The sequence below is a fragment of the Chiloscyllium punctatum genome, chromosome 11, assembly GCF_047496795.1.
Source record: "Chiloscyllium punctatum isolate Juve2018m chromosome 11, sChiPun1.3, whole genome shotgun sequence".
Taxonomy (NCBI): Eukaryota; Metazoa; Chordata; class Chondrichthyes; order Orectolobiformes; family Hemiscylliidae; genus Chiloscyllium; species Chiloscyllium punctatum.
Window position 1 is genome coordinate 46,629,419 of NC_092749.1, and position 27,912 is coordinate 46,657,330.

Sequence of the window (27,912 nt, forward strand, 5' to 3'; positions counted from 1 at the left end):
GTATCTGGTAATATTAACTGGGCATTACTCCATAACAGTTGGGGCCACTAGATCATCAAAATTGAGTGACTTGCTGTTGCTTTTTTTGGGGTCGCATCAAATCTTACGTTTTTTTTTGTTGTTGTTTAACACTGGGAATAGCTTGGATGATTTAATTGGCAAGAAAATATTTTCTTTCTCAGCAAGAAGAATTAATGCTCGGTGATCCCTGCCTTAAAGAGCTTAAAAAAGGAGACATCATCCAACTACAAAGAAGAGGGTTCTTTATCTGTGACCAGCCGTATGAACCAGTTAGGTAAGTAATTCTGACCATCATCAGAGGAGAATATTTGACTGAAGGAATAACTAAGCTTTCCAGCTTAGATTTTCTGAACCTGGATGCATGACTGAGGTGCACATTGGGACCTTGTAGAAGTTAGACACGTTGATCTATGTGGGAATTGCCTGGCAAGTTTGAACTTTTAATGGGCAATTCTCTTCCCCATGACAATGCAAGAATGGCTCTCACTCTGAACTAGCGTCAGACTTTGGACAGTTCCAACATATTGAATGAGTTCCAATGAGTTGAATAGTTATCCAAAACATGTTGGGCAGCAAAATCTTCATCTGATTCTTTATATCAGTAACTCTCACTAACCTCTGCAACTACCTCCCCCTGACTACAACCCCTGCAGCCTTATGAATCAACTCTCCTCACCCACCTGCTCCCCTGTAATTCCTGCCACCCCAGACTATGGAAAACCTGATTACACATCCCTGGTCACTCCAACCATTCACAGAAGTTCAAAGTTGATCGACTGTATTAACAAACGTTGAGCCATTTATATGAAGCACTGCCTTGATTTCCATATTCGGACCAGATCAGTGTTACAAAATGAGGATTCCATGTTTGAAGAAGCTGTATGTAATAAGGTTTTTTAAGCTAAGTCTTTGGCTCAAATTTATTTAATACCAACCCCATACCCTCCTGTCTTGATTTAGTCCATATAGTTGCAAAGAGTCTCCTTGTGTTTTAATCTACATCCCTGATGGTCATACCAAGGAAATGCCAACATCTGGTTCCAAGGAGAAGAGTAAACATGATGCAGTTAATGTGGTAAGGATAGCTTTTAAATATAATTGAGCATTTGTAAACAGTAAAGTTTATTTCTAAACCTGACTATAATTTCATGAAGGGCTAACTGCCTCACTTTGAACATATTTGGAAGAACATTATCTATTCATTTAAAGCTTATCTTAAAAGTTTTTTGTGATTGACTTGACAAAGGTTGTTGTTCACTGTTGCAGGGAGAGGTACAAGGAACTGATTTCAGAAACAAAGGATGAAGATCTCAATTTACGCATATAAAAACATAAGAACTAGGAGCAGGAGTAGGCCATCTGGCCCTTCGAGCCTGCTCCCCCATTCAATAATATCATGGCTGATCCTTTCATGGACTCAGCTCCACTTATCCATGCTCTCACCTTCTCCCTTAATTCTAAGCTTTAAAAATGTTTACTAAAGTAGCATCAACTACTTCACCACTAGGCAAGGAATTCCATAAATTTATAATCTTCTGGGTGAAGAAGTTTCTTCTCTATTCTGTCCTAAATCTGCTCCCTCTAATTTTGACACTCTGCCCTCTTGTCCTAGTTTCACCTGCCAGTGGAAACATCCTCTTTACTTCTATCTTATCTATAAGGAATCAAGTCTTTCAGGACTTTTAAGTCTTCACAAAGCCTGATTGGTTTTTCTTTAATCATGATTGGTAATCTCATTATATGGAAGGATATAGGACAAAAACTGTTTAAATCCCATTTGTGGGTTCATTAGTGTTATATTTCATTTTCTTCTTTTACACTGTCTTCTGCATGTGTGACACATAATAGACTGAAAAGATATGTTTCTGCTAGTTTAGCCAATTGGATTGCAGACAGTAAAAAGGCATTGAGACTTTTTCCTAATTATCACATTAGTCATGGGGTAGAATTGACTTAAAACAAATTAGCACATATAAAGATTCTAAGTTTTCTGTTGCTTGTGATTGCATACAATGTATATATCTTATAGATTAACTAACTTTTCCAAAATGTTCTTTTAGATTAAAGCTGACACTGCATCATCCACTACTGTATCATCTCATGTTGACTCCACTGCCTCAAAATGTGATACTCTCGACCTTACTGCACTTTACAACAAAGTAGCTCAACAAGGTGAAGTTGTACGTGAATTAAAGGCAAAGAAAGCATCCAAGGAAGAGGTGGATGCAGCGGTAAAAGTACTTTTGAGCTTGAAGGCAGAATATAAACAGCAGAGTGGTACTGAATACAAGCCTGGAAAGCCACCTGCAGCTACTGCTAATCCTGTCTCTGCACCAAAGACCTCCGATTCAACTATTAGGATTCTGTATGACAAGGTTTATCAACAAGGAGAGGTAGTTCGAAAGCTCAAAGTAGATAAAGCCCCACAGGTATTTATGTATTTTCCTTCAGCTAGTTATAACCTGTGAACAGATGCTTTGTGTGAAATTTTCTTTGAACTGACACACAAAAGGAAGGAGCCTAATTGTTGTGATTTGAGAAAAAAGTATTGAATTACAATTCCATGTGTCATTTGAAGGGCTATTTGAAAGCAGCTGTCCACTTGACGTTGGGTTTATGTCTCTGGAATGCCATTTGTTCTATCATGGAGTGTGGCTGTTGTACACAATGCCAGCATTTGTTGTCCATTGCTAAGGGAGTTCCTGGTGAAATTTGCATGTAAGTGGGGGTCAGAAATATGTTGTCTTTCAGCCTGGGGTTTCCCCCCCCCCCCCCCTTCTCTGACCCTGCTTTGTGGAAAGGGTTTTGAAAAAGTGGAGAAGGTATCAGTGGTGTTTGTCTACTTCAAGAATCATTTGCATCTTCTATTTCATTGTAGTTACAAAGAGATATTCATAGAGTTTCAGAAACATTATATCTTAATTTTGCTTACTATTTTACTTATCTTTCTTTCTTTTGTAGGTTAAAGTGGATGAGGCAGTAAAATCACTCCTAGCCTTAAAAATGGAATATAAACAGAAGACTGGTGAAGAGTACAAACCAGGGAAGCCACCTGGTGTACCAGTTGCAGCAGAAAGTCCAACCGTTATCTCCACTGCAGGAGCAAAAGGACTTGATGAGAAAATACTACACAGCAAAGTTGCAGAACAAGGAGATATTGTGCGCAAACTTAAAGCAGAGAAAGTTGCTAAGGTAATAACTCAAAATTCTTTTGAAGTGGTGCACCAACAAGTTGCTTATGCTTTTCAATAAAGGATGAAAAAATTAGCCACATTATTTCATATCAGATTTTCATACAAATGTGCACCCACTGTTTCTGAAATAGGAGTGACCATGTTTTATGTAGAAAGTTATGAAGGTAGTGGAGTTTATAAAAAAAACAAAAACATTTTAACAATTATACTGAAATTTGGATGCAAAATTCCATTAGAATTCTGAACCTGTATTATGTTGCTGAGAAATATTTCTTCATCCAAGTGCTTGGTAACCTGGTTCCTCATGAGCTGTTTTCAGCATTAATGTTCTGAGAAGACACATGACCAATCTCTGTCAGAACGACTGTGTTGAAATACACTTCTTGGATTAAGTCAGAGGGACCTTGTATCGGACAGGCGATCCGACATTGAAAAGTCTCTTATTCCCAATCTAAACAAATGTAAGATTAAATGCTCCACTTTTGGATGCCATTGAAATATTGTGCATTTTGTTTTCATGCATTGGGAAATTGGTTAACTTCCTTATTAAACATTCCGTTTTTTTTTCACACTTCTAACCTCATTCTCTCACTAACTTTTTAAGGCAGTGATAGATGCTGCTGTGGCTGTGCTCCTGGATCTGAAGAGCCAATATAAAACTTTAACAGGAGTGGAGTATAAACCAGCTGCAGGTACTGATGATAGGAATAAAAACAGAAAAGAGAAACAAAACGAATCTGAGAAACAGAATAAGTCTGACAAATCAGAGGAACACAGAAAAGATACAGCAAAAGAACAGGAGGGATCAAGCAATGGAGGTGCAGGTGAAGGCCCAGGACCCAAGAAACAAACAAGGTGAGTATGCACAAAGACAAATTCAGCAATGTTGTGCCTCTGAGCTCAAAATGTAGAAAATGAGGATGGCATGGTAGCGCAGTGGTTAGCACTACTGCCTCACAGTGCAAGGGACCTGGATTCAATTCCACCCTCTGATGACTGACTGTGCAAACTCCACACAAACATTCTCCCCATGTCTGTGGGTTTCCTTCTAGTGCTCCGGTTTCTTCCCACAGTCCTAAAATGGGCAGGTTAGGTGGATAGGCAGTGCACAATTGCCCATAGTGGCCAGGGTCTATCATATCTTAGGTGGATTATCCATGGAGAGTGCAGGATTGCAGGGATAAGGTAGAAGAGTCTGGGTGGCAGCAGTACACTAATACTTGAACCTATACTTTGACCGTGAATAAGTGGTGGCCAAAGGGCTCTTGTGTCCCTACCTCTGAACCCGAAGTTCCAGTTCCCCCACATCCAGAAGTGTTTAATAATATCTCAGCTTAGAAAATATCTAGGTGGTGATCCAGAAATTAGTTTGAGCAATGTAATTGCCCCTTTTCTTCACATAGCTGTAGCCAAATCAGCTATGCCCTTGAATGCTTTGAAGCATCTTCTTTGCTTTGTATGCAGTGTTTTCCTTTACCAAAAAAAATCCATGCCTCCTGCTTTATGTCCCTTTCAATCTTTTCTGAACACCTCGTAACCAGGAATATTTAACACTCTGATCTGCATTTCCTAATCAGGTCTCATTATTATCACAATATCACAATTCCACATGGTAACTGCCCAATCTTATTAACTATAATCCATAAATTCCCTTATTAATTATTAGTGACTTAGATTTCATTGCTTTCTCCCTTCAACTCCACCTTTTTAAACTTTTTTCTTCCTTCATGTTATCTGCTTCTTCCGGCATTTCACGAATTCTGGTATCACTTGCTAATATTCTGTTTTGGCTCTCACACCCCGGTTTAGAATCATAGAATCCCTACAGCTTGGAAGCAGGCCATTTGGCCCAACAAGTTCACGCTGACCCTCTAAAGAGGCCAACCCAACCCAACCCAATCCCTGTCACCCTAAATTTCCCATGTCAAATCCATCTAGCCTGTGGGCAATTTAGCATGGCAAATCCACCTAACTTGCACATTTTGGACTGTGGGAGGAAGCCCACACAGACACTGGAAGAACATGCAAGCTCCACACAGATAGTTTCCCCAGGGTGGAAATGGACCCAGGTGTCTGGCATTATGAGGCAGCAGTGTACCAGAAAAGAGCCTGGAAGGAACAGAGTCCCAACTCTGTTCAGATACAGTCCATTAGACTTGTACAGGTGCCATCTTCCCCAGAGCCAGACCCATTGTCTCATCAATCTGAAGTCTTCTATCCTGTACCATCCTTCCAGCCATTTGTGTTATCTTCCTACTTTTGTACTTGCACGTAGCATTGAGAATAATCCAGAAATTATTACTTTAGCAGTTCTGCTAATTTTCTATCTAACTCTGTAAATTGTGATTGTAGCACCATTTTCCTACTGGTGATATTAGCACCAATGTGGACTGAGATCTCTGGCTGTTGGCACCCCCTGCCCGCAAAAATGTCCTGTAACCTTTCATGATGTCTTTAATTCTAGCTCCACCAAGGCAACAATTCATCCTGGAGTCACAATGATTGGTGCAGACATGCCTGTTTATTCCTCTAATAAGTCAGATATGTTTATTACTTTCAGTTTCACTGCTCTTCTGAGAATATAAACACAAAATATAAAGTGTAGAGTTGGTTCAGTTATTAAGTATATGTTTTTATGTATTAATTCAAAATGATATGGTCTTTGTAGATTGGGCATTGAAGCAAGAAAAGAAGAGAATCTAGCAGACTGGTATTCACAAGTAAGTGTTTTCTAAAAATGCCTTCTTAAATAATTTTGTATTTGAATTATTGCAGTAAAACATATTTTTTCCATTTAGCTATGATTTGGCATGTTTGTAGCACTCTTGTCCCTTTACATCTATGCTTATGTGCCTAGGAAAGTAATCACCTTCATTTCTCTGTTCTGTTACTGACACTAACCTGCAGCTCTCTGAACTAATCGTGTATCTGTCTGGTCCAACACTAATATCGTCATCAAACCTGTTAATAAGGATAATGCTGTTGCCTGGTAGCCAAATGCTGGCAAATGGGTCTAGTTTAATTAAGGACATCAGGTTGGCATGGATGAATTGGACCAAAGGGTCTGTTTCTGTGATGTACTGACATCTACTTAGTACAGGCCAAGTGTCAGCTCTGTGATATATCCTCCTACTTGAATGTGACCCCTTCACCAAATGTCACAGCTATCATGTCCAAAACCGTTGACCTTATCTCCTCTGTTGCGGCCTTCAAACTTAGTGCCCCAATCCTGAAAAATCCCTTCAGCCTCCAAGATCTATAACCAAGACACCCTTGGTAGGCACATTTGTTTCAGTCTGTTCCTGCCTTTCCTCCACTGTCCCCTCCCAAACTAATTTCTTTCTCAAGTTAACTTTGTTTTTCTCTCCTTGTCTAGTCTTTTCCCACCTACATCTATGACATTTGACTTCAACCATTACCGGTTTCCTGAGTCTAACCATTTCCTTTGTGTAGCCCTTCTGCCTTTGCAACCTGTAGCAGGTCAGGTTGGGCTGTCTACATTTTTTTCCTTGGAAGACATTCAATTAGCCTCCATCCATCATTACAATCCTCCTCCACCTGACCGAATATGTTCTTCTTTGAATTGGACTGACTACCTTTTGGTGTTTCTGACTTTGGTCAGTAATGGGAAAAGGGCTGTCTTGAAAATCAAGTATTGTTGAAGGGTTACTGGACTTTTTTTTTTAAAAGCAAGTTATTTGACTCTCATCATAATTGCTGTTCATACAATTGTTGTTTCAAGCAGTAGGGAAAGACTAATTACAGATAAGCTGTCAAAATGGGAATTTGGCTGGCATCAAGTAGCTGATTAATCTGTGAAATAGTATCCAGTTATTCTCGACGAAGGATCGTCTGCTATCAAATATGTAGTTGGCTCCAAGATACTTGAACGTCTTGCGGAGTGATTGTTCTGGTGAGAAGCCATCACACCTCTGAGAGGGGATGAACTGATTTTGCTCTGCAGTTAAAAGAGCATCTCCAGCCTGACGCTAGCCAGTTTGTTTCCCTTCTTCAGTTGCTGTAAGCTGTGATTATTAATTGATAAATCACAGATCTTTGTAAGTATGAACCAGTCACCTGTGTCTTCTACAAACAAAGGAAATTAAATGGAGAAGAAAGATTGACAAGCAGCGTTCTGATCAGCAAAAGGTTCATCTTGGCAAACCTTAAACAGGGACCATTGAACTGCTTACCTAGTCTTGCCCTCCAACCCATGTTGCTTTGTGTGTGTGTTTGTTTTTATATTGGCATGCATGCAGAAAGGTGTGACACTCGTTACATGAATATAACGGCTGTGACCAGGAACATTCATAAATATTATCGGCAAGTTTTAATTAAATGGACAGAGAGGCAACCAAGTGGTCAATTACCAGCATACGGAAACCTCCTTCTGTTGATTGTTGGCTGCATGAGAACTCTGCAAAATGGGATACCTGGTATTAGGGACTTTACTGTGTTTATAATAAATACAGTAAATATGTTCCTGTTAAGTATAGAAACAAAGTCTATAGTTTGTCAAATTGGATCTAAAAGGCAGACATTTTGAGGTAATATGTGTACTTTTTAAAGTCTTTAACTTTGTGACAACTCCAGCAATAGCAGTGTGTGATTTTCAGAATGTTCCCCCATTGAGATGTAACCGAGTAACCTCTCGTTCAACTCCATTCATGTTCTCAAATAAAAGGTTGCTGTGAGTGCCTGATTGTGTGTGTGTGTGTGTGTGTGTGTGTGTGTGTCTGTGTCTGTGCCTGAGCGGAGTCAGCCATTTTATAGTTATGCAGAATATTCATTGTTCTAGCCCTACTTGGGGCCCTTCCCTTCACTACATTTCCAATCCATTGATTACTCCTTATTGGTGCTGTTCCCTAAATGGGAAAATGTCATTAAGTTGGCTTCCAGTTTCAATTCTGGTCTTCACATGGCCCCTGTCCTTCTGTGGCTTGACTGTCTGTCTTCGTTTCTGACATTAAGTTATCAAAGCCCATTGTCTCCCATAGCTGCCTGGGCTGAATACACTTCCTTTGACCCCACTTTGTTTAAGGACATTGTTTAATTTTTGTTTAAAATTCCAATTTCTCCATCTCCTCCACAACAGTTTGAACAAATACTACCTTCCATACAAATGATCTTTGTCTTCCTTTCTTTTCAGCCAGACAGGTGTGTGGGCACACACACACACACACACTTGCACTGCTTTCCTTCCTTCTCAGAATTGTAATAAAATTATCGTTCTTCTGACATGCCACCCTGCTGGTCACCATATTCAGTGGGTCACCTTCCAGTGAGGTGCCATTACCAAACACATCATACCTTTCAGCAGTCTGAAGGTACTATTCCCTTAATCCTGGTTTACTGTAGAAGGCCTGGTTCCCTTCCTATGGCAGCTTTCTGTGGGAATGCAGGAAGTTCACCATCTCCCTTAAGTTCTCCTCCACACAACTATGGGACAAAGTCCCCCTTGCTGTTATGCAATTCTATTGCTACTGATTGCAGTCTCCCATTATGTCAACAAGCTTTCTAAGCAGCCATCACAGTAAAAGATTTTTACAGATTCGTGAACAGGATATAAAGGGCAGTAAAACAAAATAATTTTTAAAATCTTTTGCATTGGGCACATTGGACCTTGAAACTAAAACATGGGAAGTAGAAACTATAATATTCGAAGAAATGTATTTTGAATAATTTTGCTTCAAAACTCCAGAATGCATCATTTAGCAGTCTTGATGTAGAGGTGCTGGTTTTGGACTGGGGTGGATAAGGTCAGAAGTCAAATGACACTAGGTTATAGTCCAACAGATTTATTTGAAATCCCAAGCTTTCAAAGCATTGCCCTTTCATCACCTGACGAAGGGGCAATGCTCTGAAAGCTTGTGATTTCAAATAAACCTGTTGGACTATAACCTGGTGTCGTCTGACTTCTGACCTCATTTTAATAGCACTGCAAGATTTGATTTTGTTTTCCCCCAGAGTTGGTTCTGTCAGTCATTAAATGACCTTTTTAAATAACAATATGATTAAAAGAAGTTACATTCACTGAACAGGATGCAACTTTGTAATTTAAAATCAGGACATGGGAGTGTGAAAGTTGTAATTCTTGGCCAGTTCATGATTGCTGATTCTTGTGGAGACTGGGGGGATGGTCCACAGTGCAACCTATGGATTGGGCCCTGTATTACAGATTGCAACTTACATTCCAAGTTAATCTGCACATGACAAACCGTTTTCTGTATTATCATTAGAATTTGCACTTTTTCTTGCCTATCTTTCCACCTACCCAAGGATCCTCATTTTTTTTTTAGTATTCTGGTTTCATGATGGAAACCATGAAGTATAAACCTCACAATAGTGGGAGAAGTCACATATGTTTAATTTTCAATTTTGTTGCCTGGCAGTAGCCCAGCAGAGCAGGTAGTCTGTTGTAAAATGATGGCAGAACTGGGCACTGCAGATGCTGGAGATTAGAGCCAAGAATTAGAGTGGTGCAGTAATCGTACAGCAGGTCAGGCAGCATCTGAGGAGCAGGAAAATTGACGTTTCGTGGTACCTATCTTTAATTTTCATTTCATTGATGTTAATGGAAGACCAGTTTGATAGTTTATAGTGGATGGAAAGTCTGATCTTCTGGGTTAAAATCCAGGTCATGAAGTTAATCTTTAGCACCTGTGAGTTTGTAAATCATTAATTGTCACAGCTGTTGCCCACCACACACACACATTTTGTTACTAATGTATGTATAAATCTGTCATTGAGGAAAGCTTTGAGCTGAGATTTGAAAATAGAGCTCTACAATGAAAGACAAGTGATGCAAGTGATCAAAGACAGCATCTATACCCAGATCGCTAGCCTCAATTGCCATTTTGAAAAGTTGAGAAAAATCAGGGCAGCCAACACTGATTCATTTATAAGTTGGCCTTCTCAAATGCTGCTTGGTATTCTGCTGACCATACCAGTTTTACTTGTTGTTTTAACAAATTTGTTAAAAGTACAGCTATCATACAGAAATTACAAACAATCTATGGAGGTACATATATATTCTGGTTCATATATCATGAAAAGCCACGCCATTAGTTAATGCACGTAGCACAAGTGATTAGAAGGTCAAATGGAACACTTGTTTATAGCTAGCAGAATGGACGATAATCAGGCTGGGTTGGTTTGCCATGGGAAAAGCAGGATTATAGGGGTATGGTAAGGAGGATGCATTTGGGTGGGATGTTATTTAGAGGGTCGGGGTGGATTCTGTGCCAAATGGCCTGCTTCCATACTGTAGAAATACAAATAGAGTCATAGAGATGTACAGCACAGAAACGGACACTTTGGCCCAACCCATCCATGCCAACCAGATATCCCAACCCAATCTAGTCCCACCTGCCAGCACCCGCCCCATATCCCTCCAAGCCCTTCCTATTCATAATTCTATGAAACGCAGTTTTTTAAAAATTCTGGTTAAGCCATGTAATTGTCGTTTCATGTTGTGTACCTAGGTCATTACAAAATCCGAATTGATTGAATATTACGATGTCAGTGGCTGCTATGTTCTCCGACCCTGGTCTTATAGTATCTGGGAAACCATCAAAGACTTCTTTGATCGTGAAATTAAGAAACTTGGTGTGGAGAACTGTTACTTCCCCATGTTCGTGTCTCAGGCAGCCCTTGAGAAGGAGAAATCACATATAGCAGATTTTGCTCCAGAGGTAAGAATATAAGCGTATTCCCTTCAGAGACTGTTGAAGTCCAATCACTTTATGGTCCTTTTGAATCTGTGTATGACTGCACAATGTGTGCTTTAAAAGATTTGGCATATTTCTCATCTTAGGAATCTGGCTTGAGTTGATTAAGAGAGCGAAATATGTTGATTTAGATTAATTAAAGGGAAATGGTATTTGATAAACCTACTAGTATGTTTTTGACCGCTAGTAGATGTGATGTATTTGGCTGCTCAGAAAGCCTTTGATAAGGCCCCATATTAGAGATCGATGTGCAACATTAAATCACGTGGAATTATTGGTAATATAGTAGCATGGATTAAGGTTTGGTTAGTAAAGAGTAGGAAGAATTAAGTTGTTTACATTGAGGAAGGCGGTGGCAAATGGTCTACCACACAGTCAGTGGTTGGACCTCAGTTACTCACAGTATGTACCAATGATTTATCTGAGGGAATCAAATAATATTTCCAAGTTTGCAATCAACACAAAACTAGCTGGGGTTGAGGGTGGCAAGGAAGGTTAAAAAGGCTTCAAAGGTAATTTAGACAAGTTGAGTGAGTGGGTGAATAAACTGCGAATTCAGAATAATGTAGGTAAGTGTGGAAGTTAACAGAATGGGAAGTTTTAATCTACAAAGGGAGCAGGGTGACCTACACAAGTCACTGAAAGCAAGAACATGTGCCCAGTAAATGTGCAGAAGTTAAGATTCATCAGATGGATAACAGATTTGTTGTATGAGGACAGATTGTGTTGACTGGGCCTGTATTTGCTGCAGTTTCGAACATACAATAGGGCTGCCAGGATGGTGCATCTCCTAGTTGGGGTTAGCGGAATGAGAATAAGGAGTCACAGTTTTGAATTTTTTTTAGATTTTGATTGAAAATATGGTCTTTCATTTTTAAAAGTTTGTCTAAAATACTATATTCGAATAGAAGAATTGAAGATAAGTCCAGTCAAGTGCATGACTGAGAAACATTAATAGTAGAAACATTTTGCATATAAATGGTTTTGTTCCATGGAGGCATTAATAATTTTTTTCCAAAACAGGTTGCTTGGGTAACGAGATCAGGGAAGACTGAGTTAGCAGAACCAATTGCTGTTCGACCAACAAGTGAAACGGGTAAGAAGCAGTATAATTAAGGTTTTTTTCATCAGTTTATTGATTTGCTAATGAGTGCAACTTTATAACTGATAAAAAGTAAGAACAGTTCAACAATATCTGAGCATACCTTTGATATCTCTGATCCAATTAATATGTAGCCATTATTGTACATAACTGCCCAAAGTTAGTTTCCAAAAGTTACACAAACTACTAATCAGATTAATGGCCTCTTGATCTGTTGGTGAAATTTTAAATCCACACTTCCTGCCAATCTCCCTGTTTCCTGTTTAATAGTGACATGGATGTCTTCTCTTCACCTGCACATGCAAAAGTTATTTTTAAAATTTGTGAAGCACAGTATCTGACAAAGCAGCTCTTCTCCTGGAGAAATGAACCTTGGCTTGAACACGATCTTTTGATCTCCAGTCTCAGAACTTGAGTGATATAAATTTAGTTAATTGTATGTTTGCTCGCTCAAGCTAACAATTTGAGCAATTAATTTACTGTTCAATATGTACCCTACTAAACATCACCCTAGAATTTTTTTTCACGACTGTTTCTATTAAGACAGTCCATTACCTGTGCAGACACCTTCAAAGAAAATCACCTTTTGTTTTGATGATGGCTTAAATGGTGAGTCAAATCAAATTTGGTGAAAATATATTTTTCCAAATTAACCTTACTGCATCCCCTCAATCAGGCCTGGTACTTGTTTTTGTGTTAATGAAAAGATGCCTATTTCCTCAAGTCAAATAATTTGTCATCCCTGGCACTGCCTTTGCAAAGTAAAAACAGAAAATACTAGAAACGCTCAACTAGTCAGGCAATGTCTTTGGAGAGAGGAAGATTTGTTAATGTTACAGGTTGTTAACATTTTGTCTGAGCTAGCGAACATTACACATGAAACACCTGTATATGGAACAGCTGTCTGTCTTAAAGGAAAAACCTAACTTTGTCTTTTTGTATTCTTTTTGTCAGTCATGTACCCAGCTTATGCCAAATGGGTGCAGTCACATCGTGATTTACCAATAAAACTCAATCAATGGTGCAATGTAGTGGTAGGTATTGAAAGCAATATTTGTCTACATTAATGTGTTTCATCCAAGTATGTATCAGTTGACCCTTTAATAATACTGGAAACTGCTTAGAGCAGTAAGGAAGCATTATAAAGAAATGCAAAATTGTCTTGGACTTTTTTTTTATCTTTCAGTGGGGAGGTTGGGGGGCTATATAATCCTAGCACTGAATATATTTAGCTGAGACAGACAGAGTTTTGATTCCTCAAAGAATTGAGGGAAAAGGGGAGCTGGCAGGAAAATAGAGATAAACCCAAGATCAATTGTGAAACCAAACCTGGCTTGACAGGTCTATTCTCGCTCCTTTTATGAAATAATGAAAAGAAACAGTGGTATTTGTATATATTACCAAGCAACTGTTTGTAAACTTGGATATGTTGACCTCTTGTCTGTTTGTCTGAATCGCTAATCGTAAGTTGTTGAGACCCTGGCACTGATCCTGTGGCATTCAGCTCACCTGCTAACTTGAAAGTGCCCAGTTTGTTCCTATTCCTTGCTTCCTCTCCATTTAACCAATCCACTATCCCTGCCAATATATTTCCTCTGTAAGCTTTTGTCTTGCATGTTGAATTTTTTGTGTGGCATCTTAAAATATTTTGGAAATAGGAGTGCAAAACTTTGATTACCTTTTATTTTTGGCTCTCGATGTCATAGATTTGTATAAACTTTTGTGCTAAGTACTCTGACATCCAGGAGGCGTGTGAAACCTTTTAATCTAATTTAAATATTATTTTCAGATGGAACATTTTAATTCTTTAGCTCATTGAGCTCCAGGTCCAGTATTTTTTCTAGAAAGAATAGGAGCTTCTTTGCACATACCAATCTTGGATTCACACAGAATGTGCTACAACTCTTCACCTTGTCACTTTCTAGTTACCACATGGGCGATCAAACAAAGTTCAGATTTTCAAACAAGTGTGCATCGAACGATTGTAAATTATGGAAAACTGTTAATCCTAACTGATTGAGTATAAACTGGATTGATTTTTACCAGACTTTATCCTGATGAGTGGTGCCAATATCTATCCCCTAGATTAACACAACCTTTGAATAGTTTGGAAAGTTTTAGCAGAGTATTTGCATGATAAGGAAAGGTAACCAACTTTGTAGAATGTAGTACTGTCCATGAATCTACTGAATTGTTATTGTACTCTTTGAGAATTTAAAGATATTTTTAAAAGAATGAGCAATTTTTTTGACACTTCGTAAAGACTGAAAGCAGAATGTAATGGTGGGAAGAGCTTATGGATTGTCTGTTTAAATGTGTTCCTCCTTCCTTTTACCTACCTCGTCAAATTTTTCCCAAGGTTCATCCTCAACCCCTGCCCTTAATTATAAACTTTGTTGAATTTCTTCCCTCGTGCTCTCACCAAACCCAACTTCCATGTGACTCTCTTCTTAGTCATCATGAGATTTTTAAAAACAGACTTTTTCCCTCCGATCTTGTTTCCCTTCTTCCTCAAATCTGCTGCTGTCATCATCTCAAAAAAGTCCTTAACTCATCTATCCTTGCAAACTGCTGCTAAATCTCCAAACTTCCTGTCCAATTGCAAGACCTTGCATGTGGTGTTGTCTCAATGTGTGTCCATGTATGAACCTCTGTCTCCACTGGCTACAACATTGTGTTATGAAGACTCGTTATCTTATTATTTATTTAGAAGCTTGGGTTCTAAACAGAGAATCATATTCAGCTTTCAGTTTGGTAGTCATAACTTGAGTATGTTTAAAAAAAGGGGAAGGCATAGATTTTAGTTTCATTTTAGATTTTTTCCTGAAAGTCATGACAGTTCACTGAAGCTTGTCAAAAGCACTTCATTTTTCAGCTTGGCACTTTATAAACTTACTGATCTTAACATTGAGTTCAAAAATGTTATATCATAACTACTACTGCATTTCGTTTTCTGTTTCATTGTTGGTTTGACATCTTTCTTTTCATTTTTATTTCCTTTGCCTTCAGACAGAAGTTATCCTGTTGTTCACACATCTTCAGATTTTTTTTAACTTAACCCATTCTTTTTGGTTGTGCATCATCCAAAAACCTCTTGTAATTTAATCTCTCCGACCCTGTTACAAATAGCAGCTCAGCCCCACCACCTTAAGGTCAACAAAAGATGAGCAGTAATTGTTGACCCAGCCAGTGATCCCATTTCAAATTTATTTTTTAAAAATCTCTTTGACCCAGATATCTATGTTTTCTCAGCAGTTATTACTAAATTGTAATCGTGAGTTTAAATCCTGGATAGTTTCTCAGGAGGTAGAGATAAATTATTGCAGAGTTTAGGTCAGTGGTGCTGGAAAAGCACAGCAGGTCTGGCAGCATCCGAGGAGCAAGAAAATCGACGTTTTGGGCAAAAGCCCTTTATCAATTATCGCACCCCTACCAATATATCAGATGAGATCAGCTAATTTAGCACATACCAAGATTGTACCCTGGATATTTATAGTTTGAAAATATGATCACATGAAGTAGGAGTAGGCCAATTTGGCTTTTTGAGCCTGCTCTGCCCTTTAAGGTCACGGCTCAAATCCACATTCTTCTTTCTCCTGCTTACCAAGAATCCACACACCTCTGCCTTAAAAATATTCAAAGACTCTTCCTTCCAGTGCCTTTTCAGGAAGATTTCCATAGACTCATGCCCCTCTTGGTGGGGTGGGGGGGGGGGGGGGGGGAAGGATTGCTTTGTCTCTGTTTTAAATAGGAGACTACTTATTTTAAACCAGTTACCCTGTTCTAGAATCTCTCTTAAGAGGAATTGATCCATCTATCCTGTCCAGACTCCATAGGATCTTAACTTTCAATCGAATTGCTTCTTAGTTTCCAAAACGTAATTGGGTAGAAGCATAGCCTGTCCACCCTTTCCTAGTAAGACGCTTGATCATTCCAGATGTTAGTCTGATAAACCTTCTCTGAGCTATTTCCAATGCATTGGCATCCTCAGTTGGCTAATGCTGTGCCTGCTCTAAATGTGCTCTCACCACTATCTTGCATAACTGAAGAATAACCTCCCTACTTTTGTATTTAACTCCCTCACAATAAATGATAGCATGCTTTTAACCTTTCTATCTACTTACTATACTTGCACAGTAAACTTTGATGATTCATACACTAAGCCCTTTTTCATCTGAGCTCCACAATATACTGATGTGTTACTTTTCTAATTGAAAGTGGGTGGTGAGTCCGCCCCTCGGAATTTTCCTTCTTGGAAAATACCCATTCTGTGCATTCCGAGATGTTTCCTTAAATGTCTGCCTCTACATCTCCATTGACCTCTCCTTTAGTCTAACACGTGAGTTCACGTTGCCATCTGTTTTTAATATCTATTTATTTTTGCTTAAGATTTAATCTTGTTTCATAATGCTTCTCATTGGGACACATCACCACATTTAAAATGTTGTATGAGTGAATATTGTTGGATGAGGTGTAATTTGTAGTTCCTCAAAGCCATTCAAAATTTGATAATTTACTTTGGGTTGGGAGAGATGGTCATTTGTCTTGTTTATTTCATAGTCAAACTTCAAACCCATCATTCTCTCTACATTAAACTTGCTTCCATCTTTACAACACTTTTCATGGTTGCCCCTATCTTGATCACAAAAGTACAAAACTATTGCCTAGCTCTGTCATTTATCCACATCAATTATTTGAATGTCTTTCTTGCCAGCTTTCTGTCCTTGATTTTTCATAAACTTCACAAAGAAACCCAAAGTTCAGTGTAGAATAATACAAATAATTAAATCATTCTCGATCTGTATTTTCCATACATGCATGGATTTCAGATTCCCAACATGATGATCAAACCCCAAGCCTCTCATCCCTCCACAGCCTTTGTGGTATTGTCTTTGCTGCACCCTCCATCTATGTACTTTATCCTCCTATACTCTTCAATTCTTCAACTCTGACCTTTTGTACATCCGTAATTGTAGACAGAGCTTTAGTTTTCTTATCCCTACTTTATTTAACTCTATGCATAAACTCATATATCTCTCTGTATATCATCTTCTCAGCTCTTATTTACTACCAAACATTTGCTAACTCTCCTTATTTAGTCTCTATTCCTTGTTTTCTCTCCTGTATTAACTATTATTTTCTACATTTAAAGATAATGTGCAAGTTCATAAACGCAAGTGTGGATGTTGGAAATGTGAAACAGTGCTTGGGAAACTCCAGATCTGGCAGCAATCCTTCAGGAGAAAACAGTTAATGTCTTGAGTTCAGTAACCCTCCTTAAGAACACAAATGGTCACTGGAATCAACGTTAACTCAATTTTTCTCTACAAATGTTGTCAGACCTACTGTTTCTCCTCCACTTTTTTTGTCAGTTCCTGTTATTTTCTGTAATTTTGGTATCAAGTGATTTATGTTGGTCTTGTAATCTAATAACCAATTATAACTTTGTTTTTTTTTAATTCAGCGTTGGGAATTCAAACACCCACAACCATTTCTACGCACTCGTGAGTTTTTATGGCAGGAAGGGCACACAGCATTTGCTACACGTGAGGAGGCCACAGAAGAGGTATAATATCCAAGAGGATGGATGTAAAATGACTGAATAATGTCTGCCATGTTCCTGGGAGATAATGAATGCATCTTTTAAAATGGTTGCAAATTAACATGAATCTAAACTGAACTCAACTGGTCCATGACTTAGTAAAGTGGGACCTCAATTATCCGAATACCAATTATCTGAAAATCGAATTATCCGAAGATCTCGAGGTCCCAATAGAAACATGACATCAAAAATGTGTTACTAACATTGATAGCCTCTTTTGTTTACAGTGATTAAACAAGCACCGTCTTCAAATGACTGATCTCCCGTCCTCTCTCTCGCCACACTTTGCCTGGTGATCTACAGAGGAGTGTACCCACACTCCCACCCCCTTTCCGAGATAATCTGACCAAAGTTGTCCTATACAGGGTAGAGGCGTACCTGTCAAAAAGTTGTAGTAAAACGTTTGTGCGCGCGTGCTGTTTGGAGACTTACCCCACAAAGGCAGCAGCAGTCTTATTGTTGGTGTCCAGTCCGGCTGCACAGGAGAGGGGGCGGGGGCAGTGTTGGACGGAGATAAGGGGAGGAGGCAGTGCTGGACAGAGATGAGGGTGTGGGGATGTGCAGGGGGAGGACGTGGGGGTGGGGCCGAGGATGTGCAGGGGGGAGGTTTTGGAGGTGTAGCCAAGGGTACGGGGGGCAGTGTTGGGGGTGGTGTTTGGGGGGGGGGGGGGGGGGGGTCCTTGCATACTCTGCTGCTGCAGTCTCCTGAACGAGGAGCAGACTTTTAAAACTCCAAGCCCCAGAGAAAAGGCCTTTAATCGATTAACCGAATAATCGATTATCCAAACAAAATAGTGCCTGCCCATCATATTTGGATAATCGAGGTTACCCTGTATAGAGAAAAAAGAACTAATGGTGTGTCCTTTTAGAGTTGGGGTATGTGTTATGTCGCTTTCATTTTTATTTTCTGTTATGATTTTGTATTTAAGAAAATGTTCCAGCAAGCCACAAGATGGAGCCAAATCTCTGTTTTGCTTTTAATATTTTCTGATCAACTTGTTCAGAGATGTTATTACACATCTCTGGGGCAGGTGGCTCTTGCCTCTAGGCCTCCTGGCTCAGAGGTAGGAATGCTATCACTGCACCCCAAGAGCCCTCAGTTTTGCTTTATTGCAGTTGGAATCCAAATGTCAATAACTACATTTTAGACTGATAATTAGAAACCTAATGAATTCAGCTGTCATGGTAACAATTATTGTGAACCTGTCTGGTTGAAAGAATAAGCTTGTGGGCAGCAATGCTCAGCTTTGCTGATGTTTTTTCGGTTGTCAATTGTCCTAGATAGTATAACACCAAAAGGTTACTTTGTTTAGCTTCTGAAAAGAAAAATAAGTTGTATTTCACTATTTTTAGTTTATTTGGAGCATCTAAGTTTGGGATTTCAATGAGGGGATTTTAAAAAATTAGATTTTTTTTGTTGACATTAATGCCTGTATTGTCAAGTATGACTGCATCACAAACTACATATAGGTATTCTTTCGGCATTTGCCATATGATATCTTCCATAATAGGTTTTGCAAATTCTGGAACTGTATGCACAAGTGTATGAGGAGCTACTTGCAATCCCTGTCGTAAAAGGAAGAAAGACTGAAAAAGAAAAGTTTGCAGGCGGTGACTACACGACTACAGTTGAGGCCTTTGTATCAGCCAGTGGAAGAGCCATCCAGGTATATGCATTCTTAAAGTTGATGATAAGCATTTTCCAAGACTCTGCTGCCTAAAGTTTATGTTTGACTGAAAATCACTTGATTTTTCTTTATGTAAGTGCAAAGGCCATGCAAAAACAAAAATCTGTCTTGGGATTTTGGAAAATCAAATCTTTTCCATACTTTCTGAATCGTAGAATCCCTACAGTGCCAAAAGAGTCTGCACTGACCCGCCGGAGAGCACACTACCCAAACCCTCATTCTGTCCCTGTAATGCCGCATTTACCATGGCCAATCCACTTCACCTGCACGTCTTTGGACTGTAGAAGGAAACCAGAGCACCTGGTGAAATCCCACATAGACACAGACAATCCATCAAGGCTGAAATCGAACATGGGTCCTTGATACAGTGAAGCAGCAGTGCTAGCCTGTATGTCACCATTAAAGCCATTGGGTCTTTCAATTTTGCTGTGTGATGAACTGACATAGTCCAAAATAGAAAAAGGGTGACTAATTCTCTCAACAGGTGGGAAAATATTTGGGGTCTGGCCAAAGGAGAAAAAATGAGGATGGATTTCACACACTTCAGTCTGAATATTAATCACAGAAAGAGACCTTGCCATCCGACTCAACCGTCCAGCTTAATCTCACTTTCCTGCACTTGGTCATTTGCCTTTCAGGTTATGGCACTTTCGGTACATATCCTAGTACTGTTTAGAGGTAACAGATTTCTGATTTGAGCAAGCATAGCATAGTTAGGCTGAGGGCTGGAGACCCGGGCAGTATTTCCCACGTTGTCAAATTTCAATTCCACGGCATTCAATGTTTGTACCTGAAGAGTTCCTCGCCTAACAGTCAACCAGACCTGGGCAGGGAGATCTCTGGAGTGTGTCACTCCTATCCACAACTCAGTAGGTCATAGCCTGAGACTGTGGTGGGCCTGGAGGCCATGTAAGATGGTTGGGAGAAGCTTTCATGCTTCTGGCCTATAAAAGTGTTTATCTTCTCTCTGAAGTTTTTCTCCTTTCCCTTCAATTATCTGTTTTCTAATCAAACAATTCAGAAATGTTATTACACACCTCTAGTGCAGGTGGACATGAACCCAGACCAGGAGTAGGGTCTCTTAAGTGTGCTTTCTCAATTAACTGGTTTACTGGGACTAGTGAAATAGAGGTGACCTCTGTTAACTCTGCAAAATCGGTTAAATCAAAGGTTTCAAATCTCATTAAAATATTGAATGGCCAATCTACAGCTAGCGAGCAGATTGGCTGTCCATTCATGTCCTATCATTAGCCTGGGCTTGGTTGAAGTTTGAGATTTTTAAACTTTTCACATCTGACCTAAAATTAAACTGCCTGTTTTTGAACACTAAAATTCATTCACTGTGTCTTGAGTTCTTGGAGGCTGTAAATTTGTCTGGGATAAACTTTCTCCCAATATTGATATTGTAGTTTTGAAATTGTAGGGAGCCACTTCGCACCATTTGGGACAGAATTTCTCAAAGATGTTTGAGATTGTGTTTGAAGATCCAAAGAAACCTGGAGAGAAGCAGTTTGCCTACCAGAACTCCTGGGGACTTACAACTCGAACTATTGGGGTAATGACAATGGTCCATGGTGATAACCAAGGTTTGGTATTGCCTCCAAGAGTTGCTTGTGTGCAGGTATGTGTTTTCTTTTGAAAGCAAAGGTTTCTGCATGATGACAGTTTGTAAAGTGGTGAAATTTGTTAGACTCTACTCAGAATTTGGGGTTGCCATTGTTGTAAAATGGAGGTCTAAATTATACTGTCCTTTTAATAAATAGTGTGAAAATATTTTGGTATTTAACTTTATCTAGTGTTATTTAAACTGAGAATAAACTATAGTTATGAGCCACAGGGAACAATGCATTTATTCCGTGACCACTTTACAAAGGAAACTTGGAAAAGAGTATTTTAAACTCAGTTATGTGTGTGAATTAGCCAGTAAGAATTCTTTTCAAAACAAGAAAGTACTTTTTAAATTCACCATTCCTACAGTCCAGTGTGGATTGTGGGAGCAAGTTTAAATTGCCCATTTATAGATGAATTGCTTATGACTAAAGTTATAAATTACTTGGAAGAAAATTATGCACAAAGGGATTGTGCGATAACACTGGAATTGAGATTTCCAATATGTGTGTGCTGTGATAGCAGATCTCCTGTTGCATTGCTCACAGTGAATTGGAATATGCAGTAATTTGAAAGGAACAATTTTTTGACATGATGCCTGATGTATTCTGCTGCATTGGCAAAGAAATCTATATTCCTTTCAAGGGCAGGATGTTGAACTTACGAACTCTACTCTTTGTAGGGACATTCTCTAGCTAAGATTGAAACCCTGGCTTTGATTGTGACAAGATTAATTATTGTTTGCTGGTCCCAGTCAAAATTGCATCAGTGGTTTTAAACTGAACACAAAAAGATACAATGTTCAGTGCTAGATATGGATTCAATATTATTCATTTGAGTGCAGCTGAATTTTTAAACTTGTACCTTTTTTGTTCTAATAAATATTCATAATCATACCTACATTTAAAAGTCCACAGCTTTAACTTAATAGGATAATGCATTGTTCAATCTATATTTTGATTGTTCTGTCAATTTTCAATGATGTTATCAGTCTGGCTGAGAATTATACAGTGTGGTCATCCTCAGAGCTAGCTAACTACATATACACAATTTTGTACCTAATGTACATGATCTGGAGATGTGTGATGCTATTACTTGGTACCACAAATAAGGAAATGTTGCATTTTCCAGTATTAATGTCTCTTACCTTTTATGAGCACAGAATTTACCAAAACAATTAAGGAGTACTTATCTAATGTGTTTTACGATAAATTGCTTATTTTATAGGTTATAATAATCCCATGTGGGATCACAAACACACTTTCAGAAGAAGATAAAAACTCTTTAATAAACAAGTGTAGCCAGTATCTTGACCGGTTGACCAATGTTGGAATTCGTGCTCGGGCTGACCTGCGGGATAACTACTCACCTGGCTGGAAGTTCAACCACTGGGAGCTGAAAGTAAGTACCTATCTTTAATACCTGTATTGAAATGCAAAACCCTCTTCAGTTAGTTTTATTGGCAGAGAGAAATTACTGTGCCCATAGTGCAATACAGTAAAGGTTATTAATGCTGTGTAGAGTCATAGAGATGTACAGCACAGAAACAGAACCTTTGGTCCAACCCCTCCATGCCGACAAGATATCCCAACTCAATCTAGTCCTACCTACCAGCACCCGGACCATATCCCTCCAAACTCCTCCTATTCATATACTCATCCAAATTCCTTTTAAATATTGCAATCATACTAGCCTCCCCCACTTCCTCTGGTAGTTCATTCCATACACATACCACCTTCTGAGTGAAAAAGTTGCCCCTTAGGTCTCTTTTGTATCTTTCCCCTCTCACCCTAAACATATGACCTCTAGTTTTGAACTCCCTGACTTTGTCTGTTTATCCTATCCATGCCCCTCATGATTTTATAAACCTCCTATAAGGTCACCCCTCAGCCTCCGACGCTCCAGGGAAAACAGCCCCAGTCTCTTCAGCCTGCCCTATAGCTCAAATCCTCCAACCCTGCAACATCCTTGTAAATCTTTTCTGAACCCTTTCAAGTTTCACAACACCTTTCCGATAGGAAGGAGACCAGAATTGCACACAATATTCCAACAGTGGCCTAACCAATGTCCTGTACAGCCGCAACATGACCTCCCAACTCCTGTACTCAATACTCTGACCGATAAAGGAAAGCGTACCAAACGCCTTCTTCATTATCCTATCTACCTGTGACTCCACTTTCAAGGAGCTATGAACCTGCACTCCAAGGTCTCTTTGTTCAGCAACACTCCCTATGACCTTACCATTAAGTGTGTAAGTCCTGCTAAGATTTGCTTTCCCAAAATGCAGCACCTCACATTTATCTGAATTAAACTCCATCTGCCACTTCTCAGCCCATTGGCCCATCTGGTCCAGATCCTGTTGTAATCTGAGGTAACCTCCTTCACTGTCCACTACACCTCCAATTTTGGTGTCAACTGCAAACTTACTAACTATACCTCTTATGATCGCATCCAAATCATTTATGTAAATGACTAAAAGTAGAGGACCCAGCACCGATCCTTGTGGCACTCCACTGGTCACAGGCCTCCAGTCTGAAAAACAACCCTCCACCACTGCCCTCTGTCTTCTACCTTTTAGATGCAAGAGATAAGTGTTTCTTTTTTATAAAGAGAAGTTGGGCATTTATTCAGTTTCTAGGAACAGAATTATTTCCATATCCTCTGCAGCAGAGTTTGGAAATTTTGAAACTGGTCTCTCTGATGTTAGGAGAAAGTGAGCACTGCAGATGCTGGAGATCAGAGCTTAAGAATGTGTTGCTGGAATTTATGATGTTAGCTTGGTTTTCCACACCTGTATTTTATAGAGCCTCTTTTTACTTGTAATTGGAAGAAATTGAATCACACAAATAGTTCTCAAAGTCATTTTGGACTCCATGTTAACTATTTTTCCTGTATCCACAGATGTTGCCAGATTTGCTGAGTTTATCCAGTACTTTGTTTTTATTCCAGATCTCTAGCATCAACAGTATTTTTGATTTGCCTACTTGTTGCTTGATAGTGTAAAACTTGAGTATTGCTGAATGTAAGCATTTTATCTTGTACATCAGGACAGACGCAAGGATGTCAAATTTCAAAAAGAAATACAATTTATGATGTACTGGAATATACAGGAATCTGCATTGTACACTAAAGCAATTTGCCTAGGTATTGCATCTTTTTTTAATTAAACGAAAGTATGAGGGACAATGGCATTCTATTGCCTCAGCTAGTCAGAAAAGACTTGCCAACCAAGTAGTATACTCCATGTAGTATAATTTGTTGCTTCCTTTGAAATTTGGCATTCTTGTGTTTGTCCTGATGAGTGCAAGACAAAATGAATTGAGTTATTTAATATGATTACATGTCCTCTACTTCATACTGCATATGAACCTCTAAAGTAGATTTAATTCTGAACTTTAACTCTTCTGTTTTGTAAGTTTAAATTATTTTTAAAAATTTGCTCCATTAATATAGCCATCAATTCATCTGGCTTAATATTACTCTGATATTCTTCTTTAAGGACAATCTGCCAGAATTAGAATTTTATCACCCAACACAGTAAATATAATGATATTTATAGCTGAGAGAACATTTGAGTGTTGATTTGACAGATTCTACTCTGACGTTTTATGAATATCCTTCAGTTATCACTCTCTGAACCTTCCAACTTTATTAAAAATTTGTTAACAGCTATTGCAGCATTTGATCCAACTTTAATGCAGTGTCTTACAATTAGGATTATTCTTGTTTATTTTCGATTAATTGGAACTAAGATTTTTAAAAATTTATTCCAATATTAGGGTGTACCAATCAGGCTAGAAGTTGGACCACGGGACTTGAAAAATAATCAGTTTGTGGCTGTCAGACGAGATACTGTCAGGAAATTTACAATACCAGAGGCTGATGCTGAGACGAAGTTGAAGAATTTATTGGAGGAAATCCAAAACCATCTTTATAACCGGTATTATATATTCTCAGAACATATTCCACTTTAAGGATTCACAGTCAATGTCTGTTTGAACAATTCTATGTACAGTGGTCATTGGTTCGTATTGAACTTGAATATCACTGAATAAAGATATAGACTTTGTCTTGCATTCAGCAGGATGTGTTCAAGAAAGGCGATGTAAAAAAAAATTCCAATATTTTATACCGTATGAGAAGAGAATGCTGATAGTTGACAAGTGGACTCTGATTGCTAATGTGTTACCTCAGAAAATGCATTGTGTGCTGCCTTCAGAATACTTCTATAAGCATGAGTGTGTTTCAGATTTGCACCACTTTTGTTGGAGGCTCCCACCTGAGAAATTGGTAGAACCCCTCTGGAGAGGAGCTTCTTTTGGACATGGTCCTTTGACAAAAGGAGATCATAGTATTTAATCAATTCAACCTCTCTGCTCTGTAAAGGAATCCATGACTTAGCAAAATCAATGTGTCAACCTTCCAAACCCCCAAGGGTTTATTTTCAGTACAGGAATAAGCCATGCAGCACGTAAAACTGCACTAATCTGAGCATTCATCTTTTTAATTCCAGTTCCCAGTCTGCATCTCAGCATCCTCCTCATGGCTCACTTTCCTACAAAGCTTTGTGTCTTCTGCAAACTTGGAGATATTTCATTTAATTTGTTTATCTAAATTAATTTATGTTGTGAATAGTTGGTATCCTCGTTTCGATTCCAGCAATATCTGGTGATATTTTGTCATTGATTGCACAGCTTTGCACTAAGAACAGCAAATGCACAACGCAAAGAATAGGAGTAGGCATTCACAATATTGCCATTCAAACTTACTCTGCCATTGATTCAATCATGTCCGAAATTAGAATTCAAAATTATATTCCTGCTGCTGCTAATATCCATTTTATTCCCTCAGAGATCAATAATCTCTCAGTCCTGGCCTCCAACATATTCAATGATGGAGCATTCACGACCCTTTTGGGGTCCAGAATTGCAAAGATTAACAACTTTGTGCATGAAATAATTAACTTGTATCATACCTAAATGTTGAACCACTTTGTCTGAAACCATGCCGTATGCTTTTTTTGTTTCCACTGGTAGGGAATTCCCCCTTTCAGCGTTTACCATGTTAGTCTGTTCATATTTGCATTGTTTCAATGAGATCACCTGTTGTCTTCTAACCCCTTGAAAATATAGGCCCAATTTATGCAGCCTCTCATCATCCAACTCTCTCTTTGCAGGAAGTCTGTGAAGTGCAAGACCCTACCCTAAAACACTGCACTAGACTAACCAACTACGGAATCAGTCCAATCGGGAGAGTAATCTTTGTATAATCTATATGTTCTGCAGTAGACATCATACTATTTTCTAATCATTTATTATTTTTCTTTCTCTGTAATAAGAGCTGCTCAGGATCTAAAGGAGCATATGGTTTTGGCTGACACAATGGAACAATTTCAGCAAGAGTTGGATTCAGGCAAGGTATGATCTCAGTTAGTTGTCTTCTACTGTTGTTACTTTTAAGCCATTCATGTCCAATACGTGGCACACTTGGATAGCACCTGTGGACTTAGATGTGAACATAGGCAAAACTAATGGCATGGTATTCTCTCTGTCTGGAAATTCCCTCAGATACAAGGGCCTTGCATTATATGTTAATGGAGTTTCAGTGCAGTCTTCAGAAATGTTAAACAAAGTTCCTACCAGTTAGCTTTAATCAGTGAAATATATGCGTGGTATGGGAAATGGTTGGAGTAGGTGGTGGGGGGGGGGGGTGGAGGGGAGGGGAGGGGAGAAGAAAAGAGAGAAGTCCACGTGTCATAGTGATTAGGAGCATTATGTGCAGGGCAAATCTTGTGCTGTGCTGGTAAGTGGCACATGATTCTGTCCTGCAGCACTGCATTTCTCAGAAATATAACTACTGATTCTAACTTTTACAATTTTTTATTGCTGTCTCACTTATTTCAGATTGTGCAGATTCCTTTTTGTGGTAAGATAGAATGTGAAGATTGGATTAAGAAAACAACAACAAGGTAATAATGCCAGCATTATAACCTTAATTCTGTATTCATTGCTGCTTTCCCATGTATTTGAATCATGTCTGAGCAGTGCAGAGGAAAAATCACGTTGAATTAATTTTTGAGCATGACTTTTAAATCACAGGCTTGTGTTTTAGCTTCAATTTAACTATTAGCTGAAATGTAAGGTAACTTGAGTAGAATGCTGTTCAAACAATATTCAAAACATTTGCATGTTATTGCACCATCTACCCTCTTTGGTTGAGTAACAGATTTCAATATTTGAAAAGAGCATGTGATTTCTCCCAGTGACCTCATCAGTATGATTAACCATTATGACCGTAAAACAGATTATCTGATCGTTATCGCATTGCTGTTTGTGAGCATTGCTGTGTTCAAATTGCTTGCCTTATTTCTCTGTCTTAAGTTAGTAAATACACTTCAGCAATGACTTCATTGGCTGCAGAGTACTTTTAGAACATCCTCAGGACTAAATTCCTTCTCTTTTTGGTTTAGCTTTTTGAATCTGTAAGGTCCATTTATGCAATTTTTGTACAAATATTTAGTCACCTATTTAGAATAATGAAGGTGTGGCATGGGGCTGATGGTTTGATGTAGTGTTTTATTTGTTTTTGTATTTTCTTGTGCTGCAGGGATCAGGATACTGAGCCTGGTGCGCCATCTATGGGAGCTAAGAGTCTCTGCATTCCTTTCAACCCTCTCCGTGAATTACAACCTGGAACCATATGCATCAGTGGCAAGGAACCTGCCCAATACTATGTACTTTTTGGCCGCAGCTACTAATTAGGAAACAAAGTGTGAAAAAATCATGTCTTTGACTTCAAATGTTTTTATAAGATGAAAAATTATAGTTACTTTCACCTTTTTTGTGTATTTTTATCCAGTAATGAAAATAAACTGTATCGTCAACTAAAACAAAACTCCTAAAGCTATGGCTATTACAAATAAAGGTTCCAGATATCCTACTCAATAGAAATAAACCTTTAATGAATA

The 27,912-nt window shown here is 38.8% G+C and overlaps 1 protein-coding gene across 2 annotated transcripts in view; it reads left to right on the forward strand.

Annotated features, from left to right (window-relative positions):
* Positions 1–27,912, forward strand: part of eprs1 (glutamyl-prolyl-tRNA synthetase 1) — a 92,385-nt gene extending 64,473 nt beyond the window's left edge. For both annotated transcript variants that reach the window (XM_072580756.1, XM_072580757.1), the window contains 17 exons: positions 183–295; positions 982–1,096; positions 2,082–2,450; positions 2,983–3,213; positions 3,820–4,070; positions 5,884–5,935; positions 10,700–10,909; positions 11,969–12,041; positions 13,002–13,081; positions 17,512–17,613; positions 19,161–19,316; positions 20,761–20,958; positions 22,173–22,346; positions 24,725–24,885; positions 26,284–26,362; positions 26,849–26,913; positions 27,552–27,912. In XM_072580756.1, the coding sequence (XP_072436857.1) occupies positions 183–295; positions 982–1,096; positions 2,082–2,450; positions 2,983–3,213; positions 3,820–4,070; positions 5,884–5,935; positions 10,700–10,909; positions 11,969–12,041; positions 13,002–13,081; positions 17,512–17,613; positions 19,161–19,316; positions 20,761–20,958; positions 22,173–22,346; positions 24,725–24,885; positions 26,284–26,362; positions 26,849–26,913; positions 27,552–27,702 (2,580 nt within the window). In that variant the 3' untranslated portion in view covers positions 27,703–27,912. The remainder of the gene's footprint in view (positions 1–182; positions 296–981; positions 1,097–2,081; positions 2,451–2,982; positions 3,214–3,819; positions 4,071–5,883; positions 5,936–10,699; positions 10,910–11,968; positions 12,042–13,001; positions 13,082–17,511; positions 17,614–19,160; positions 19,317–20,760; positions 20,959–22,172; positions 22,347–24,724; positions 24,886–26,283; positions 26,363–26,848; positions 26,914–27,551) is intronic.